The 20,540-nt window shown below is 43.3% G+C and overlaps 1 protein-coding gene across 2 annotated transcripts; it reads right to left on the reverse strand.

The window, feature by feature from the left end:
* Nucleotides 1-554: 554 nt before the first annotated feature.
* On the reverse strand, nucleotides 555-17,613 carry ash2l (ash2 like, histone lysine methyltransferase complex subunit). 2 transcript variants are annotated; one of them, XM_029444732.1, is made up of 17 exons: nucleotides 17,527-17,613; nucleotides 16,432-16,498; nucleotides 16,168-16,313; nucleotides 15,983-16,071; nucleotides 15,417-15,511; nucleotides 15,208-15,303; nucleotides 14,092-14,187; nucleotides 13,815-13,890; nucleotides 13,632-13,649; nucleotides 11,681-11,780; nucleotides 11,106-11,323; nucleotides 10,857-11,024; nucleotides 10,422-10,615; nucleotides 10,250-10,342; nucleotides 9,879-9,977; nucleotides 9,716-9,775; nucleotides 555-1,094 (listed from the first exon to the last, which is right to left on the reverse strand). In XM_029444732.1, exons 1-17 carry the CDS (start codon nucleotides 17,583-17,585, stop codon nucleotides 987-989), a joined length of 1,782 nt encoding a protein of 593 aa, XP_029300592.1. In that variant the 5' UTR covers nucleotides 17,586-17,613; the 3' UTR covers nucleotides 555-986. The 2 variants fall into 2 exon arrangements, with proteins under 2 accessions (XP_029300592.1, XP_029300593.1); XM_029444733.1 differs by lacking the exon at nucleotides 13,632-13,649.
* Between the last annotated feature and the right edge of the window lie 2,927 nt (nucleotides 17,614-20,540).

Here is a 20,540-nt window from a genome sequence, read left to right on the forward strand (position 1 = left end):
CATGACATCACTGATTTCACCAGTGACACTGTTTTAGCTGAAATGGCTAAATAAACTATTTTGTTTTTGTTTTTTTCAGATTCTGTGATTCGTGAAGTCTGTAATTAATAACTTGTTTTCTTATGAACTATGAGACACTTTGACCTCTTCAAAATATTTTAACTCACCACAAAGTCTATATATAACCTGTGATGAGGGCTCATAAGTAGGCCGAGAATTAACCGTGTATACATTTGGCAACGGATTAATTCTTAATTTCAAAATGCCCAAAAATGTATTGCCTTCACAATTTCTTCTGGTTCTAAATGTGAATATTTGCAGATTTTCTCAGACTTATACGATACTAAACTATATATCTTAAATATCTTTGGGTTTTACGTTGTTGGTGATACAAAACAAGACGTCAATTTAAACTTGTAAAGGACATATTACAGACATTGAGAGAATAATCAACCGATTAATTAATAATAAAAGAGGAGCAGGAAGTTGTTGCAGGTTTAATGTCAGACGCACGATTCTTTGTTTAAAATCCAGATTTCAATAATGAGTTCAACTTTGTCCATGTAGCATTTTTCTTTATTTAACCCAGAGTATAAAACAGTAAATAACTGACACGCATTGTAAAACAAGTAAAATGAGATGCAGAATCAGCTGTCGACAGATGAAGAGTCTGAGGTTCAACACCAGCGACATCTCAGCAGAACAAGAACTTCAAAATACACATTTTAAAGCAAAGCACCAAAAATAAGTTGGACGTCAAATGTTCAGAGTGGAATGTTAACAAACGATATGCAGCGTCCGTCACCAGCTCGGGGATCATTATTATTATTTATTCGTTTTTAACTTCCTTTCTTGCTAAACTAATATCACAAGAGTGGAAATCAGCCACAACTTCTTTGAGCTACAGTTCCCTGCAGCGTGTGGTGCTTTCACTGTGTGTGTGTGTGGGGGGGCGGGGGTGCACGCGTATCTAGCTCAAGCCGTGTTCACCCCTCCCATGGAGGGCTGCGCCGTCCGTCCACGTCCGTCTCCACGTGGTACAGCATGTCAGCCAGCGTGTGCTCGATCACGGCTCCCCAGCCCATGTCGCTCATCTGAGACAAAGAAACAGAAGATCAAACTTTAACCGAGTTAGAGACGTTAGAGAGACGTTAGAGAGACATCAGAGAGACGTCAGTGAGACGTTAGAGAGACGTTAGAGAGACGTTAGAGAGACGTTAGTGAGACGTTAGAGAGACGTTAGAGAGACGTTAGTGAGACGTTAGTGAGACGTTAGAGAGACGTTAGTGAGACGTTAGAGAGACGTCAGTGAGACGTTAGAGAGACGTTAGAGAGACGTTAGAGAGACGTTAGTGAGACGTTAGAGAGACGTTAGAGAGACGTTAGTGAGACGTCAGAGAGACGTTAGAGAGACGTTAGTGAGACGTTAGAGAGACGTTAGAGAGACGTCAGTGAGACATCAGAGAGACGTCAGTGAGACGTTAGAGAGACGTTAGAGAGACGTTAGAGAGACGTTAGTGAGACGTTAGAGAGACGTTAGAGAGACGTCAGTGAGACGTCAGAGAGACGTTAGAGAGACGTTAGAGAGACGTTAGTGAGACGTTAGAGAGACGTTAGAGAGACGTCAGTGAGACGTCAGAGAGACGTCAGAGAGACGTTAGTGAGACGTTAGAGAGACGTTAGAGAGACGTCAGTGAGACATCAGAGAGACGTCAGTGAGACGTTAGAGAGACGTTAGAGAGACGTTAGAGAGACGTTAGTGAGACGTTAGAGAGACGTTAGAGAGACGTCAGTGAGACGTCAGAGAGACGTTAGAGAGACGTTAGTGAGACGTTAGAGAGACGTTAGAGAGACGTCAGTGAGACGTCAGAGAGACGTTAGAGAGACGTTAGAGAGACGTTAGTGAGACGTTAGAGACGTTAGTGAGACGTTAGAGAGACGTTAGAGAGACGTTAGTGAGACGTTAGAGAGACGTTAGAGAGACGTTAGAGAGACGTTAGAGAGACGTTAGTGAGACGTTAGAGAGACGTTAGTGAGACGTTAGTGAGACGTCAGAGAGACGTCAGAGAGACGTCAGAGAGACGTTAGTGAGACGTTAGTGAGACGTTAGAGAGACGTCAGTGAGACGTCAGTGAGACGTTAGTGAGACGTTAGAGAGACGTTAGAGAGACATCAGAGAGACGTTAGTGAGACGTTAGTGAGACATCAGAGAGACGTCAGAGAGACGTTAGTGAGACGTTAGTGAGACGTTAGTGAGACGTTAGTGAGACGTTAGAGAGACGTTAGTGAGACGTCAGTGAGACGTCAGTGAGACGTCAGTGAGACGTTAGAGAGACGTTAGAGAGACGTTAGTGAGACGTTAGAGACGTTAGTGAGACGTTAGAGACGTTAGTGAGACGTTAGAGACACGTTAGAGAGACGTTAGTGAGACGTTAGAGACGTTAGTGAGACATCAGAGAGACGTCAGAGAGACGTTAGTGAGACGTTAGTGAGACGTTAGTGAGACATCAGAGAGACGTTAGAGAGACGTTAGTGAGACATCAGAGAGACGTTAGAGAGACGTTAGTGAGACGTTAGTGAGACGTTAGAGAGACGTTAGTGAGACGTTAGAGAGACGTTAGTGAGACGTTAGAGAGACGTTAGTGAGACGTTAGTGAGACATCAGAGAGACGTCAGAGAGACGTTAGTGAGACGTTAGTGAGACATCAGAGAGACGTTAGTGAGACGTCAGTGAGACGTCAGTGAGACGTCAGTGAGACGTTAGAGAGACGTTAGAGAGACGTTAGAGAGACGTTAGTGAGACGTTAGAGACGTTAGTGAGACGTTAGAGACGTTAGTGAGACGTTAGAGACACGTTAGAGAGACGTTAGTGAGACGTTAGTGAGACATCAGAGAGACGTCAGAGAGACGTTAGTGAGACGTTAGTGAGACATCAGAGAGACGTTAGAGAGACGTTAGTGAGACGTTAGTGAGACATCAGAGAGACGTTAGAGAGACGTTAGTGAGACGTTAGTGAGACATCAGAGAGACGTTAGAGAGACGTTAGTGAGACGTTAGTGAGACATCAGAGAGACGTCAGAGAGACGTTAGTGAGACATCAGAGAGACGTTAGAGAGACGTTAGTGAGACGTTAGTGAGACGTTAGAGAGACGTTAGAGAGACGTTAGAGAGACGTTAGAGAGACGTTAGAGAGACGTTAGAGACGTTAGTGAGACGTTAGTGAGACATCAGAGAGACGTCAGAGAGACGTCAGAGAGACGTTAGTGAGACGTTAGTGAGACGTTAGAGAGACGTTAGAGAGACGTCAGTGAGACGTCAGAGAGACGTCAGAGAGACGTTAGAGACGTTAGTGAGACGTTAGTGAGACATCAGAGAGACGTCAGAGAGACGTCAGAGAGACGTTAGTGAGACGTTAGTGAGACGTTAGTGAGACGTTAGAGAGACGTTAGAGAGACGTCAGTGAGACGTCAGAGAGACGTCAGAGAGACGTTAGTGAGACGTTAGAGAGACGTTAGAGAGACGTCAGTGAGACGTCAGAGAGACGTTAGAGAGACATCAGAGAGACGTCAGTGAGACGTTAGAGAGACGTTAGAGAGACGTTAGTGAGACGTTAGAGACGTTAGTGAGACGTTAGTGAGACGTTAGAGAGACGTTAGAGAGACATCAGAGAGACGTTAGTGAGACGTTAGTGAGACATCAGAGAGACGTCAGAGAGACGTTAGTGAGACGTCAGAGAGACGTTAGAGAGACGTTAGTGAGACGTTAGAGACGTTAGTGAGACGTTAGAGACGTTAGTGAGACGTTAGAGACACGTTAGAGAGACGTTAGTGAGACGTTAGAGACGTTAGTGAGACATCAGAGAGACGTCAGAGAGACGTTAGTGAGACGTTAGTGAGACGTTAGTGAGACATCAGAGAGACGTTAGAGAGACGTTAGTGAGACATCAGAGAGACGTTAGAGAGACGTTAGTGAGACGTTAGTGAGACATCAGAGAGACGTCAGTGAGACGTTAGTGAGACATCAGAGAGACGTTAGTGAGACGTCAGTGAGACGTCAGTGAGACGTCAGTGAGACGTTAGAGAGACGTTAGAGAGACGTTAGAGAGACGTTAGTGAGACGTTAGAGACGTTAGTGAGACGTTAGAGACGTTAGTGAGACGTTAGAGACACGTTAGAGAGACGTTAGTGAGACGTTAGAGACGTTAGTGAGACATCAGAGAGACGTCAGAGAGACGTTAGTGAGACGTTAGTGAGACATCAGAGAGACGTTAGAGAGACGTTAGTGAGACGTTAGTGAGACATCAGAGAGACGTTAGAGAGACGTTAGTGAGACGTTAGTGAGACATCAGAGAGACGTTAGAGAGACGTTAGTGAGACGTTAGTGAGACATCAGAGAGACGTCAGAGAGACGTCAGTGAGACGTTAGTGAGACATCAGAGAGACGTTAGAGAGACGTTAGTGAGACGTTAGTGAGACGTTAGAGAGACGTTAGAGAGACGTTAGTGAGACGTTAGTGAGACGTTAGTGAGACGTTAGAGAGACGTTAGAGAGACGTTAGAGAGACGTTAGAGAGACGTTAGAGACGTTAGTGAGACGTTAGTGAGACATCAGAGAGACGTCAGAGAGACGTCAGAGAGACGTTAGTGAGACGTTAGTGAGACGTTAGTGAGACGTTAGAGAGACGTCAGAGAGACGTCAGAGAGACGTCAGAGAGACGTTAGAGAGACATCAGAGAGACGTCAGTGAGACGTTAGAGAGACGTTAGAGAGACGTTAGAGAGACGTTAGTGAGACGTTAGAGAGATGTTAGAGAGACGTTAGAGAGACGTCAGTGAGACGTCAGAGAGACGTTAGAGAGACGTTAGTGAGACGTTAGAGAGACGTTAGTGAGACGTTAGAGAGACGTCAGTGAGACGTTAGTGAGACGTTAGAGAGACGTCAGAGAGACGTCAGAGAGACGTCAGAGAGACGTTAGAGAGACGTTAGAGAGACATCAGAGAGACGTCAGTGAGACGTTAGAGAGACGTTAGAGAGACGTTAGTGAGACGTTAGAGAGACGTTAGAGAGACGTTAGAGAGACATCAGAGAGACGTCAGTGAGACGTTAGAGAGACGTTAGAGAGACGTTAGAGAGACGTTAGTGAGACGTTAGAGAGATGTTAGAGAGACGTTAGAGAGACGTCAGTGAGACGTCAGAGAGACGTCAGAGAGACGTTAGAGAGACGTTAGAGAGACGTTAGAGAGACGTTAGAGAGACGTTAGTGAGACGTTAGAGACGTTAGTGAGACGTTAGTGAGACATCAGAGAGACGTCAGAGAGACGTCAGTGAGACGTTAGTGAGACATCAGAGAGACGTTAGAGAGACGTTAGTGAGACGTTAGTGAGACGTTAGTGAGACGTTAGAGAGACGTTAGTGAGACGTTAGTGAGACGTTAGAGACGTTAGTGACGTTAGTGAGACGTTAGAGACACGTTAGAGACGTTAGTGAGACGTTAGTGAGACATCAGAGAGACGTTAGAGAGACGTTAGTGAGACATCAGAGAGACGTTAGAGAGACGTTAGTGAGACGTTAGTGAGACATCAGAGAGACGTTAGAGAGACGTTAGTGAGACGTTAGTGAGACATCAGAGAGACGTCAGAGAGACGTTAGTGAGACGTTAGTGAGACGTTAGTGAGACGTTAGTGAGACATCAGAGAGACATCAGAGAGACGTTAGTGAGACGTTAGTGAGACATCAGAGAGACGTCAGAGAGACGTTAGTGAGACGTTAGTGAGACATCAGAGAGACGTTAGTGAGACATCAGAGAGACGTCAGAGAGACGTTAGTGAGACGTTAGTGAGACATCAGAGAGACGTCAGAGAGACGTCAGAGAGACGTCAGAGAGACGTCAGAGAGACGTCAGGAGAGACGTTAGAGAGACGTTAGAGAGACATCAGAGAGACGTCAGTGAGACGTTAGAGAGACGTTAGAGAGACGTTAGAGAGACGTTAGTGAGACGTTAGAGAGATGTTAGAGAGACGTTAGAGAGACGTCAGTGAGACGTCAGAGAGACGTTAGAGAGACGTTAGAGAGACGTTAGAGAGACGTTAGAGAGACGTTAGAGAGACGTCAGAGAGACGTTAGAGAGACATCAGAGAGACGTCAGTGAGACGTTAGAGAGACGTTAGTGAGACGTTAGTGAGACGTTAGAGACGTTAGTGAGACATCAGAGAGACGTTAGAGAGACGTTAGTGAGACGTTAGTGAGACGTTAGTGAGACGTTAGAGAGACGTTAGTGAGACGTTAGTGAGACGTTAGTGAGACGTTAGTGAGACGTCAGAGAGACGTCAGAGAGACGTCAGTGAGACGTTAGTGAGACATCAGAGAGACGTTAGTGAGACGTTAGTGAGACATCAGAGAGACGTCAGAGAGACGTCAGTGAGACGTTAGTGAGACATCAGAGAGACGTTAGAGAGACGTTAGTGAGACGTTAGTGAGACGTTAGTGAGACGTTAGAGAGACGTTAGTGAGACGTTAGTGAGACGTTAGTGAGACGTTAGTGAGACGTTAGAGACGTTAGTGAGACGTTAGAGACACGTTAGAGACGTTAGTGAGACGTTAGTGAGACATCAGAGAGACGTCAGAGAGACGTTAGTGAGACGTTAGTGAGACATCAGAGAGACGTTAGAGAGACGTTAGTGAGACATCAGAGAGACGTTAGAGAGACGTTAGTGAGACGTTAGTGAGACATCAGAGAGACATCAGAGAGACGTTAGTGAGACGTTAGTGAGACATCAGAGAGACGTCAGAGAGACGTTAGTGAGACGTTAGTGAGACATCAGAGAGACGTTAGTGAGACATCAGAGAGACGTCAGAGAGACGTTAGTGAGACGTTAGTGAGACATCAGAGAGACGTCAGAGAGACGTCAGAGAGACGTCAGTGAGACGTTAGTGAGACATCAGAGAGACATCAGAGAGACGTTAGTGAGACGTTAGTGAGACATCAGAGAGACGTCAGAGAGACGTTAGTGAGACGTTAGTGAGACATCAGAGAGACGTTAGTGAGACATCAGAGAGACGTCAGAGAGACGTTAGTGAGACGTTAGTGAGACATCAGAGAGACGTCAGAGAGACGTCAGAGAGACGTCAGTGAGACGTTAGTGAGACGTTAGAGAGACGTTAGAGAGACGTTAGAGAGACGTTAGAGACGTTAGAGAGACGTTAGAGAGACGTTAGTGAGACGTTAGAGACGTTAGTGAGACGTTAGTGAGACATCAGAGAGACGTTAGTGAGACGTTAGTGAGACGTTAGAGAGACGTTAGTGAGACGTCAGAGACGTTAGTGAGACGTCAGAGACGTTAGTGAGACGTTAGAGACGTTAGTGAGACGTTAGAGACACGTTAGAGAGACGTTAGTGAGACGTTAGAGACGTTAGTGAGACATCAGAGAGACGTCAGAGAGACGTTAGTGAGACGTTAGTGAGACATCAGAGAGACGTTAGTGAGACGTTAGTGAGACGTTAGAGAGACGTTAGTGAGACGTCAGAGACGTTAGTGAGACGTCAGAGACGTTAGTGAGACGTTAGAGACGTTAGTGAGACGTTAGAGACACGTTAGAGAGACGTTAGTGAGACGTTAGAGACGTTAGTGAGACATCAGAGAGACGTCAGAGAGACGTTAGTGAGACGTTAGTGAGACATCAGAGAGACGTTAGAGAGACGTTAGTGAGACATCAGAGAGACGTTAGAGAGACGTTAGTGAGACATCAGAGAGACGTTAGTGAGACGTTAGAGAGACGTTAGTGAGACGTCAGTGAGACGTTAGTGAGACGTTAGTGAGACGTTAGTGAGACGTCAGAGAGACGTCAGAGAGACGTTAGTGAGACGTTAGTGAGACATCAGAGAGACGTCAGAGAGACGTTAGTGAGACGTTAGTGAGACGTTAGTGAGACGTTAGTGAGACGTTAGTGAGACGTCAGTGAGACGTTAGTGAGACGTCAGAGAGACGTTAGAGAGACGTTAGAGAGACGTTAGTGAGACGTTAGTGAGACGTTAGAGACGTTAGTGAGACGTTAGAGAGACGTTAGAGACGTTAGAGACGTTAGTGAGACATCAGAGAGACGTCAGAGAGACGTTAGTGAGACGTTAGTGAGACATCAGAGAGACGTTAGAGAGACGTTAGTGAGACGTTAGTGAGACATCAGAGAGACGTTAGAGAGACGTTAGTGAGACATCAGAGAGACGTTAGAGAGACGTTAGTGAGACGTTAGTGAGACATCAGAGAGACGTCAGAGAGACGTTAGTGAGACGTTAGTGAGACATCAGAGAGACGTTAGAGAGACGTTAGTGAGACGTTAGAGAGACGTTAGTGAGACGTTAGTGAGACGTTAGAGACGTTAGTGAGACGTTAGTGAGACATCAGAGAGACGTCAGAGAGACGTTAGTGAGACGTTAGTGAGACATCAGAGAGACGTTAGAGAGACGTTAGTGAGACATCAGAGAGACGTTAGAGAGACGTTAGTGAGACATCAGAGAGACGTTAGAGAGACGTTAGTGAGACGTTAGTGAGACATCAGAGAGACGTCAGAGAGACGTTAGAGAGACGTTAGAGAGACGTTAGAGAGACGTTAGAGAGACGTTAGTGAGACGTCAGAGAGACGTTAGAGAGACGTTAGAGAGACGTTAGTGAGACATCAGAGAGACGTTAGTGAGACGTTAGTGAGACGTCAGAGAGACGTCAGAGAGACGTTAGTGAGACGTTAGTGAGACATCAGAGAGACGTTAGTGAGACGTTAGTGAGACATCAGAGAGACGTCAGTGAGACGTTAGTGAGACGTTAGAGACGTTAGTGAGACGTTAGAGAGACGTTAGAGAGACGTTAGAGAGACGTTAGAGAGACGTTAGAGAGACGTTAGTGAGACGTTAGAGACGTTAGTGAGACGTTAGAGAGACGTTAGAGAGACGTTAGAGAGACGTTAGAGACGTTAGTGAGACGTTAGAGACGTTAGTGAGACGTTAGAGACACGTTAGAGAGACGTCAGAGAGACGTTAGAGAGACGTCAGAGAGACGTCAGAGAGACGTGAGAGAGACGTTAGAGAGACGTTAGTGAGACGTTAGAGAGACGTCAGAGAGACGTCAGTGAGACGTCAGTGAGACGTCAGAGAGACGTCAGAGAGACGTCAGAGAGACGTTAGTGAGACGTCAGAGAGACGTCAGAGAGACGTCAGAGAGACGTCAGAGAGACGTTAGAAAGTTGGTTTAATTTTAGTTTTGTTGTTGTGTAATGTCTAAGAAGTATTTAAATACGTGTTTGGAGAAATGTGTAGAAAAGGCCATAATGTTCAGATCAACTTGAGTTCTTTCACTAAATCACACTAAATAATATTTAAAAATGATCAGACCTGGATTAAAAGCATTTAATCTACTTTAATATTTAAATCATGTTCTTGTTGTTTCACTCCACAAAACTAAAATGTGACAAACAAACTGGGATTAATGGTGAAATAGTTGCAGCAGAGCGCCATCTCCTGGAGAGTCAGGTGCATTATAATTCTGTGGTTAAACGTCACAAATAACTCATTTATGCTCTTTTTTATTTAAAAAAATTCAATTGTTTCAGTAAAGTTTTTCTTAAGTTTGAGTTCACAATTAGATTTGGATTCAGTTTTTGTTGCCGATAATAACCCTGAAGGTTTGTAACGTGTTCAGGGAAAGGAAGTGATCCTTCACAAAAGCTCACCGGCTGGTACTTCAGGTCCTTCGGAGGGTGTTTGAAATGTGGACCAAAGTTCACCGACACCTGAAAGGAGGGGGGGGGGGGGGGGGGGGGGGGGGGACACACACGTTTGGCTTACAAGAAACTGAGCAAGCAGAAGAACGGTCCCCATGAAAGGCGTACTGACCGTGCAGCTCTTGTAGAGTGAGATGGCGGGGAAGTACATGCCTTCAAACAGGTTCTCAAATGCGACACCTTGACTCACTCCGTTCTTAAAGAATATCATCTGAAGAACAGGATCCACGAGTTCACAGCAGAACAGAGCAAATTCAAACTGATCAACACAAAATATATCAGCAGGACGAACAACGTTAACAAACATTAAAGATATAATAAAACAAAAGAAGAAAAATAAAAAACTATAAAGAAAAGTTGAAGAAATGTCATATAAACAAATTAATTTCATAATGTTTGAAAAAACATTAACATCTCTCAGGGTACTTTTACACATAATATCTTTTTAATTAAAAGCATGAGTATTAAAAGAGGTTTTCTCACCTTGCTGGGGCTCATCGACTTCAGACTTTTCTCTGCTTTGTCTACATAATCCTTTTCCTCAAAGTACAAGTAGCTCTTGAACTTAATTAGCGCCTGTAAAGAGAGCAGAGGTCAGGACCCAGCATGACGACGCGTTTAATGGGAGTAGCTCTCGTCGTGTTCCAGGTGTCACCTTGTCCTTGTACGTGTCCGGCAGAGCCTTGGCCGTCTCTGTGGCGTCGGGTAGCTCGATGAAGAAGCCCAACGTGTCTCCCTGACCGTAGCCCGACGAGTAATGCTTCCCGATCGACTGGTGAAACTTTGTGCCCTTCTTGCTGCGCCACGAGTAGCTGAACTTGTCGTAGCCCAGCGGCGCCTGCAGGTTGCCTGCAATAGAATAAAGGAGTGTGTCGTTTACAGGAAGCATCTGTGATTTAAAAAAGGTATAGAAGATGATACACGTGTTTAAAAGCAATTTAAATAAGTTATGAGGCTCCCTGTTGTCCTAAGGCACCGCGTGAAAGATACTTTGGCCCTAAAAAGACACAGACACACACACACACACACACACACACACACACACACACTAAATGTAAAGAGGTTTGCGTAACACTGAAGCATCACTGACCGAGCGGTTGAGACCAGCCGAGCCTGGCTGCCGTCTCCGAAGGCATTTCCTCAACGGTGACCTCAAAGTACCAGGAGCCTTTCCGGATCCCGTGGGAGGCTCGCACCATGGAGTAGCCCTTCTCCCCGGTCACCGTCAGCCGGTCGTCAGAGATCTTCAGCTGAGGCGCTGCAACACCAACACATCATTTGTTTTGCGACGACTAAAGACGCCTGAGAGAAAGCTGGTAGTTAAAGCCCGGTGGCGTACCTCTGTCATGTAAGGCCAGCAGCACCCTTTCGTACAGACAGGCCCGGTACAGATCACCGGGGATGGGTTTGCCGGCCCAGCAGTCCAGTTCCAGCTTCTCCGGGTCTGGAGCGTGAGGATCCGGCTCTGCCAGGATGTAACGGTACCCGTCTTTGTTAAAGGGATGCTCCAGTGGGTAACCGTGGGGAGGCAGGCGCTGCGCCGAGAACAGGGGGTCGCTGCGAGGAAGAGTACAAGTTTAAAAGACTCTGGTGATACTTGAACAATGAGCAGTCTCTGCTAAGGCACTAAGGAGCTCGGAGATATAAGAGACGGAGATGTTTCTGTGAGACTTGATTGACTGAAACGTTCAATATCAATTGACTAAAACTATTAGAATAAATTAGTTACAGTTTCCTTGGACTCAGATTAAAATGCACAGATTAACTAAAAGGTGTCAAAAAAACCAAGATGATTAAAAACTAACGAGGACATTTCTTCAGAAATCAGACGAAAGAAAAGAAAAACTCACTAAAGCCTGATTTATGTTATTCCTCAGTGCAGACCTGCAACTGTGTGTGTGTGTGTGTTCTGACCTTCGGGTTCTCTTCGCCGCCCCCGCAGCAGCACCCTCCTGTTGCTGCTGTTGTTTACGTTTGGCTCCTCTACCTTTTCCGGGGCCGGGAGCCAAAGCACCTTCAAAACAACACAAGACAAATTACACTTCTGAACATAAAGACGCACACGCACACACACACACACACACACACACACACACACACACACAATTAATAATAAGACAGTACAGTACTCAGGACACTAGTCTCCAGAGTACAGTTTAAACGTGGGGAGAGGACAGAGTACTTTAAAAGCACTTCTTGCATTTCCTCTCCACATAAACACTTTTCAGACTATGAGACAACTTAGTTTGAAATCAGAAACACTTTCATGTCTTTGTCTTTTCTTCATTCACACTAATAACGCAGAGACTGCCACTCAGCACACGTACAGGGACTTAAACAACAAGTCAAAGCAGGTTAAAAGGTTTGGTGTACACGGGGAAACAGCAGGCACAACAAGGCAGGAATTAGTTCTCGTGGCGTTTTCCAAACACGATCAGCCTCTTCAACGTGAAACCACATCGCCCTCTCTTGTGAAGCACTGACTGGGATAGTACATAATACTGGGATAATACATAATACTGGGATAATACATAGTACTGGGATAGTACAGGGATAATACTGGTATAATACTGGGACAGTACATAGTACTGGGATAATACATAGTACTGGGATAGTACAGGGATAATACTGGGATAATACATAATACTGGGATAATACATAGTACTGGGATAGTACAGGGATAATACTGGGATAATACATAATACTGGGATAATACATAGTACTGGGATAGTACAGGGATAATACTGGGATAATACTGGGATACTGAACGGGATCAGATTCTCTACTTCTCACGGGTTAGACAGAAACATTGTATATATGAAGTAATCGTATAATGCAAAGAAAATGAATGATTTGGTAACTGCTTACAAACAACTCAAAAAGCAAAGACAAGGCACAGAAACAATAATTATATTTCTCCTCGTTGATGCTCCTGCCCAACTGTAGCGTCTGTTTCTCTATTTGTCATGTAGTTCAGATATTTACACGTTAAATGTTCCACATCTTAAGTAGTTCCAGTATCTCTGTTTAAATCAATACATTACTTTCATTTTAACTTATTTTAATGAAATGGCTTCATTATCCTGTAGAGCTGCACCGAAGGTCTCGTTTCTTTACTCTCGCAGCTTCTGCTAAAGTTTTCCAGCAAAGCTTTTAAAGTCTGTCAAAAGAAATAAATACAGGCGTGTGCAGCAGACAGGAGAGCAAGGGGAAATGTTGGAATAAGAACTTCAACAGAATATTTGGTTAGATGAAAACATGTGAATCTTGTGAATGACAACATCTATATTTCTTTCTTTATTTCTTTAAACGCTGCGGAGTTACTGGTGTGAAACAATCCTCCGCAGCACCACTGGAGTCTAATTCTACGAATAATATTAATAATAACAATAATAATAATCATCAAGCTTCCCAGCTACCAAAAAAGCTGAAGTCTCAGGACCTTTTGCACCTTTACACTTCGACTGATATACAAATAAAAGGAGAAGGAAGAGAGACGACGAGGCTAATTTGCATTGGATGAAAGCCAATGGCAAAACAAAAATGGCACCCGGCTCTCACGTGTGTCGTGGAGGACCAGAGCGTCATTTCAGCGAGGACTTTTTAGGACTTCAGAGCCCGTTAGCAGCAAGCCAGACACGAGAAGGTACGTTACCGCTGCAAGGGGGCAAAGCTTGTGGGAGGGAGGACAGATGCAGAGAGCAGACGGGGGACGGGGACGGGAGGGGGGGGGGTACAACTGGACGTGGATGAAGTTGCCCACAAGATGCTTATTGAGGAACCTCAGGGCCAACTTCCATCCAGAGGGTTACAAGACACAAAAACACACTGATCAGCTCCAGATGCCAACACACTACATATTCACCTGAGAAAGAAGATCCACCTGGAACACAATGCACAAAATCACCATGATCACCACATTTCATTTGCTCTCACTCTTGGGGGGTTTTAAACTGGGTGGCGATGTGAAACATTTCCTCCAGTTGGCCTTCGTTGATACAGAATGGTGCAACTTTGGGTTTTATTATGTGCACGACAACATCCTCACCATTGAGCCCAGCAGCAGTGGGAGCAGCAGACGTCTGTTTCTGCGAGTCATACGAGGGTCCGATGTTTCCCAGGTCCTGCACGAGACGCACAGTCACGGAAATTAGACTTCAGATATAAACATTCTTCCTTTCCACGAGAATGTGAAGCAGCCGGCGGCGAGAGGTTTCCGGGGGCAAAACTATTTCATCAGAATCTAAACTGAAGATAATAAAGTAGCAGACTGGACGCAAGTGCGGAAGCTCCTCCTACATGCAGTACAACAGCGGAGGGAATACCTGGTCCAACAGCCCAAACTTGGGGTACTCCTCCTCCGGGTCTTTACTGCCGGGGTCCGGGTGCTCCTTCACCAGGAACACATCTCGCTCTTTACTCTGCAAGATAAGCAAAACTATTACTTTATAATAACAGTAATAAGCAAAGAAAATCACTAAATACATTCACTCAAGGACAATTTTGAGGTACTGTACTTCCATTTTATACTTCTACTCCACTACAATCCTCATAACACTTTTACTTCATTTATTTAAAACTTTTGTTTCTTACATCCTGCATTATTACAGATTAAACTCCTTTACCAGCTGCAACAAAGTGCTACACATACATGTATCAATAATTATAATCTAATTCATCCAACAATGCAATAATATAACACATATAACAATAAGGTAACACTTCTGTTGCAGAATGAGTACATTCACTGTTGGTACTTTAAGTTTTGATTCTAGTACTTTTACTTTAGTAACGTTTGTATCCATGTAGGGATTTCCTCCATAAGTTGGGAGCTGCAAAAACACAATATAGGTTCCCAGCGGCTGCCTCGACAGACTGTAGCAGTAGTAGCAGCAGTAGTAGCTAGCAGCAGTAGTAGTAGCAGCAGTAGTAGTAGTAGCAGCAGTAGTAGTAGCAGCAGCAGTAGTAGTAGTAGTAGTAGCAGCAGTAGTAGTAGCAGCAGTAGTAGTAGTAGTAGTAGTAGTAGCAGCAGTAGTAGCAGCAGTAGTAGCAGCAGCAGCAGCAGTAGTAGCAGCAGTAGTAGTAGCAGTAGTAGCAGTAGTAGCAGCAGTAGTAGTAGCAGTAGTAGTTGCAGCAGTAGTAGTAGCAGTAGTAGTAGCAGTAGTAGCAGCAGCAGCAGTAGTAGCAGCAGTAGTAGTAGTAGCAGCAGCAGCAGTAGTAGCAGCAGTAGTAGTAGCAGCAGTAGTAGCAGTAGTAGTAGCAGTAGTAGTAGCAGTAGTAGCAGCAGCAGCAGTAGTAGTAGCAGCAGCAGTAGTATAGTATAGTATAGTATAGTATAGTATAGTATAGTATAGTATAGTATAATAGTATTCATATGAAGGACTCAAAGCAGCATCTACTACGTTCTCTGAGTAAGGGACTATGTTTCCACACAACATTACCATCGTCTTCACGATGTTGTTGGGCCAGGTGAGCTTCCCAGGTCTCTGACGAGTCGTCATGCACTCCCAGTACTTGTCAATGAAGGGGATGATATCCTGCAGAGACAAAAACAAACAAAAACTAAATTAATTCCATAAATGACGGTATGTAGAATTTCACAAAACTCTAAATTGGAAATATTAGGTAAGTGAAAACATGTCATGCGCACCTTGTCTTTGGAGAACATCGTCTTTGGGTGCTCGTCATGTGTTCTGGACCGCCATGTCAGGTTTGCCAGCGCTGTGAGACACATCTCCTTCAGGTCTAAAACAGACAGAAACATTAGTTTGTGAAATGTTTATAAAGTTGAGTGCAACAAAGCTCAAATCCACAGCTGTGTTAAGGTGGCAAAAGGCTAAAGTGTTTTGCTTTAACTTATCATTATGAAGTAAATGTTGTAATGTAATGGCTGTAGAATAAAGCAACTCTCTTCCCATGAAAGCAGCGAGCACCAGCTCCAACAGTTGCCAGTCATGCATTCATTTGCATAAAGCTCAGTGGTTGCATCGGCTGCAGCGAGGGAGAGACTGCAAGAGGAGAGGGCTCTGCTGCTGTTGGCCATGGACTTAGAATACTCTGAGCAGCACTGGGAATTAATTACATTGTATATTTTAATATATTTATTGCATCTTTGCTCATGGTCTGAATAAATCGCTAAATCTAGCGAGAAAGGGGCCAAGTTAGCAACACGGGTCCTGAGTCACTTTAAAACATTGCAACACACAGAACACCTACTAGCTTGTTTCCTGAGGAAGTATGTGTTGCCGCTGTGATGGCACACGTTGCAGTGAAACACATAATTAGTCATGAAGGGAAGACAGGTCCTGCAGAGAAGGAGAAAAGATTACATCATGAAAACTATCAGATCTGTATATCGTCACATAACTGCTGATGTTGCACTGACAAATTACTTGACATACGCGGTGTCGATGGCAAACGTGTCTGCAGTGAACCACTTCATACACAAGGCACACTGCAGCTCCACCTCTCCCAGCTGCCTCCCACTCTCCTCATCTCCGGATCCAGTCAGAGCATCAGCAGCCTCAGAGCCTTCACCAGCCGTTTCCTGTGAGACAAAGTCTGCTTATAAAAAACAGCATGTGCATCATAATTTATAGCAAAGCCACAAACAACATGCAATAAAAGAAAACACACAAAGTCATAACAATATCGAACAATGTTACCATTCCCTCTTTGCCATTTGATGATTCAGTATCCATGCTGGTGGGTAGTTCCCCAAATGCAGCATCCCTGAGAGTCAACAGAAAGATGAATCAGATGACTCAATATTTAGCCATGTACACGCGGTAAGTACCGAGAAGTGCGATAGTGTCCATGTTTGTTTGAGACGACATAAACTACTTGCACAAAGTATTCTTTTATTTCCCCGAACATAGAGTTTCTGCTATGTTAGCATCTATGTGCTATATAAAAAGTAAAAATATAATAAATATTTCATGTTTCATGCATTTCAAAGGAACATATTGTATGTTTTACTGCAACTCATATATTTGATCACTTTAAATACTTTACATATTTAGATTATTAATACAAAATGTAATCAAGAAATACATTAATATTGTATTCTTTATTGGCTAAGCTACCCATCAGTAGCCAATATAAAGTAATTAAAGTTATCTCCACCTTTACCAGCTTCAACATTAAAGTGACGAACACATTACTGCATCAATATTTATAATCCAATAAAATAGATTATTCTATAAAAAGGGATATACTGCATTTCTATTTTCTGTTTTTATGCTAATACCTTTGTACTTTTATTTGAGTACAATTTTAAAAGCAGGACTTTTACTTGTAACAGTTTCTACACTGTGGTATTACTCATTTTACTCAGGTTAATTATCTGAATACTTCTTTTACAACTGATTATTTCTACCAATCAGAAACAAACTGTGTTCGCTAAAATTGACATAAATCAAACGGACCCTGGCGTAGGGGATTTATATACATATAAGAGTATCAGAGGGACATATCAACGCATACAAAGAGTAACATTATGACTTTATAGTTTGCCAGCACACAGGGGTAACATTAATCTGTCAGATATTTGGATGTGTTCTCCTCAGGAAGAGCAGTAAACTGTAACGGTTTATGGTTCAGTTGGTGAGTCTGTGGAGTGCTAACGTTAGCAAGCCAGTTTGCTAACAGCTTTTCTGGCTAAACAAGAGCATACAAGAGGTTTATACGTTCACATATAATCCGAATTATGACCTACACATTTGTAACAATCAAAAAGATCTGGCATGAAGGACACATACCCGTCTCCGGTCTCCGGTTCGGTTGTAGCAGCTGTGCCCGCCTCTCCTTCAGACGCCATGTTTCAAATCAATGAAAACAAAAAGCTCATCAGCTTCCGGTGTCGCTACGGCGCTGCAGCTCAGCAGCGACACCGCAGGTTCACACGTGAACTGCACCTCCAACCTAAAATTCAATTATATTGAACCAACCAATCTGTGAAGCTGCTCCAACTTCTCTCTTCCTGTGAATTAGAAATTATCTTCTTTTTTCAAATATCTCAATAAGAATAAATCATCACCAGAATCTGCTTTATTGGACAAGTATGTGCTCCTATACTATAAGGTTGAACCGGATTGTATTGACAGCTGTAGCCTATTTTGTTATCCAGATTGGTTTATTAATTTGTGTATTAATATTTGGCACAGAAGGAGTCAGCACATCAGTGATACGTTTTGGAGTTCATACCTCTTGATGACAGTTATAATAGTATTTTTTCACAGTTAATCAGCAAAGAAATGTTTACTACAACACAGGAAAACAACAGAACTTATCAAATAATGATAACTGTCATCTTTTATTGGACCGCTTTTAAATGTGCAGATTAGAGAGGTTTAGTGTTTCCTCTTTTTCCTTCTGAATTGACTTTACTTATGTACTTTTAATTAGATTTTTGTGTGTGTTTTGCATCTGTTTGTACGTTATTTACTACAGGTGTTCTTGTATATTCTGTTGTACTAGTTTAGTTTGTAAAAAATGTGCATAAACAAGAAGTTTGTGAACACTAACAGAGCTTCAGTTAAAAAATAAACATGTGAGAACATCTACATTCATATTACTCACAGAATATATCTTTCCATTTGCAAAACTTGTTTGCATTATAGGTGAATGTGCAGTAATTGCATCCCGATCCTTAAAACCAAGTGCCTGGATGTGCAAATGTCTTCTTTACTTTGCAACCTCAACATTTCCATTTACTGTTTACAAAGTAAAGTGCGATATAAAAAGCTTTGTGACGACGTGGGACCACCCCACGTACGTTCTGAAAGTCAAGCGTTATTTAAGAGTTTGTGGGGCCGTTCAAGCACCAGTAAAGACACGTCGAGCACAAAGACAAGTGTGCCAGCAGACGTCTCACCAAAGAGCACGGGAATGCTAAGAGCACCCCTGGGTGCTGCAATAAATGCATTTAAGCCATTGTTAGGAAGATAATAGTTGTGCTGTCTCCTCCCCTTTCCTCTTGCAATTTTCCCCTTCCCTCTTCCTCCACGTCTGTGCATAAAGTATCAGACTTTATGCAACTTTGTTTATTTATTTAAGGAATATTTTTCCAGTTGGCTGTGAGACTTTAACATGTTCATTATTTCAACATCTCAAAAACAATCCCTTGTTTTGCATTGCCGATTTAAGGATTTCTGTCTCTTATCCTGTGTACTAAGAGTATCAGGCATACGGGGGAAATAATCTTTTTTTATTTTGCATTTAAAAAAAAAAGTTTACATTTAAAACATAAAAGTAACTTTCAGTTTTAATACCGGACGTAAGAAAAGAAAACATCAGAGTACGAAGAGTTTTTCTGTTTTGCATTTTGAGACTGAAGTCAAAATGAAGTCAAACTTTTGAGAATAAATCAAACTGCCTGAATTATCACATACACTGAAAGTCAAACTTCACTCTCAACATTTTGACTTTATTCCCAAAATGCAAAATACAATACATTTCTCCGTAGTGTAAACCATGCAACTTACTTTCTGTCTTCATCATCTCTTCATCACCTCATCATTTCCCCCCCTGAGTTCATCCATTTCCCCTTGTCCTGCAGAAACAAAGCTCGGGGTCGGAGAGGGTCAAGCCTACTGGTGACATCTGCTAATTGTCCTGATGGGCCGGCCTCTCCTGTCCTCTCAATACCAGTCGCTCTGTAGGTGTCTGTAGCTGGGAGCAACTGGCAGCTGCCCGCTTCATGAGTTCCCTCCACAGGATCATTTACCCCCAAGGACCCTCCTTTACTTCAGGAGGAACGGTCTCTCTGGGTATTAGGAGGCTATGACCAATAATGTGGATTTAAAGACGGGACTGTTACCTGAATTGTGAAGTTAATGAAGCAATTGGAGGAATAGAAAACGATGTGGATGCAGCCAATTAAACATAAACACATGTAAAGAGGCAGTGATGGAAAGCAACCAAGTACACTTACTCAAGTTTGGGGTACTTGAGTATTTAACATTTTACTTTATGCTTCTACTCCACTACATTTCAGAGAGAACTACGATACTGCCCTACATGAAGTTACCAGGTACTTTACAGATTCAAATATTACATTATCCATAAAGCGTTGGTTTTCAACCGTTTTGAACAGTTAATTATCAAATATTTCACGAAAAAAGAAAAAGAAAATTCCAAAATCTACAAACAGATTTATGCATCAGAACTTAGTTTCTTCTTCTTCTCTCACATGAATCATCTGACCTCTCAGATTTATCTGGTGACCCTTTGGAGGGGCCCGACCCCTATGTTGAGAACCTCTGCACTAAACTAACTGTATATAAAGTATTTAAAGCAGCTGCAGCAGGAACACGCTGCTCTAACATGGAGGCTTCACTATTAAATATCTAATGATGTATTAAATTAGCTGGAAATGTAAGAAAATGTGCACAGATTTAATAAGATAATGCGTCATTTGCATATTTAAACATAACATTTCAGAAAACTTATAATACTAAAAAGAATTGTCCTAATGTCAGTAATCAACTGGGGAAGTTTCATTGTGATACATGTGAGTTAAAATCTTTACCCCATTCACCGGGTGTTCCCTTTCTGCTCAGGCATGAAGTGTCTGCAGGGATCAGATGGCCAGTGTCTCTCATTAAGTTGTTAGTGGGCTTCTAATTAAACCGAAGTGTTTTGTGGGGATGTTGCACTCACCGGGACACACGGCTCTATGGAAAGTGGCACACAAGAAGAGAGAAAAGGCTCAAACTTTCCCTTTGATGAGTCCATCAATTAGCATCACAACCAGCGTTCACGTGTCCGACCA

Source organism: Cottoperca gobio, chromosome 12 (assembly GCF_900634415.1).
Source record: "Cottoperca gobio chromosome 12, fCotGob3.1, whole genome shotgun sequence".
Taxonomy (NCBI): Eukaryota; Metazoa; Chordata; class Actinopteri; order Perciformes; family Bovichtidae; genus Cottoperca; species Cottoperca gobio.

What these genes read in the sequence shown, in the direction of transcription:
- ash2l (XM_029444732.1), bottom strand. Translation starts at nt 17,585, where the DNA reads ATGGCGTCTGAAGGAGAGGCGGGCACAGCTGCTACAACCGAACCGGAG. An exon ending in CTTCCTCAGGAAACAAGCTA is followed by an intron (nt 15,512 to 15,982) that starts GTAGGTGTTCTG and finishes TGTCTGTTTTAG; the next exon opens with ACCTGAAGGAGATGTGTCTC. An exon ending in GCGGCGAAGAGAACCCGAAG is followed by an intron (nt 11,324 to 11,680) that starts GTCAGAACACAC and finishes TCTTCCTCGCAG; the next exon opens with CGACCCCCTGTTCTCGGCGC.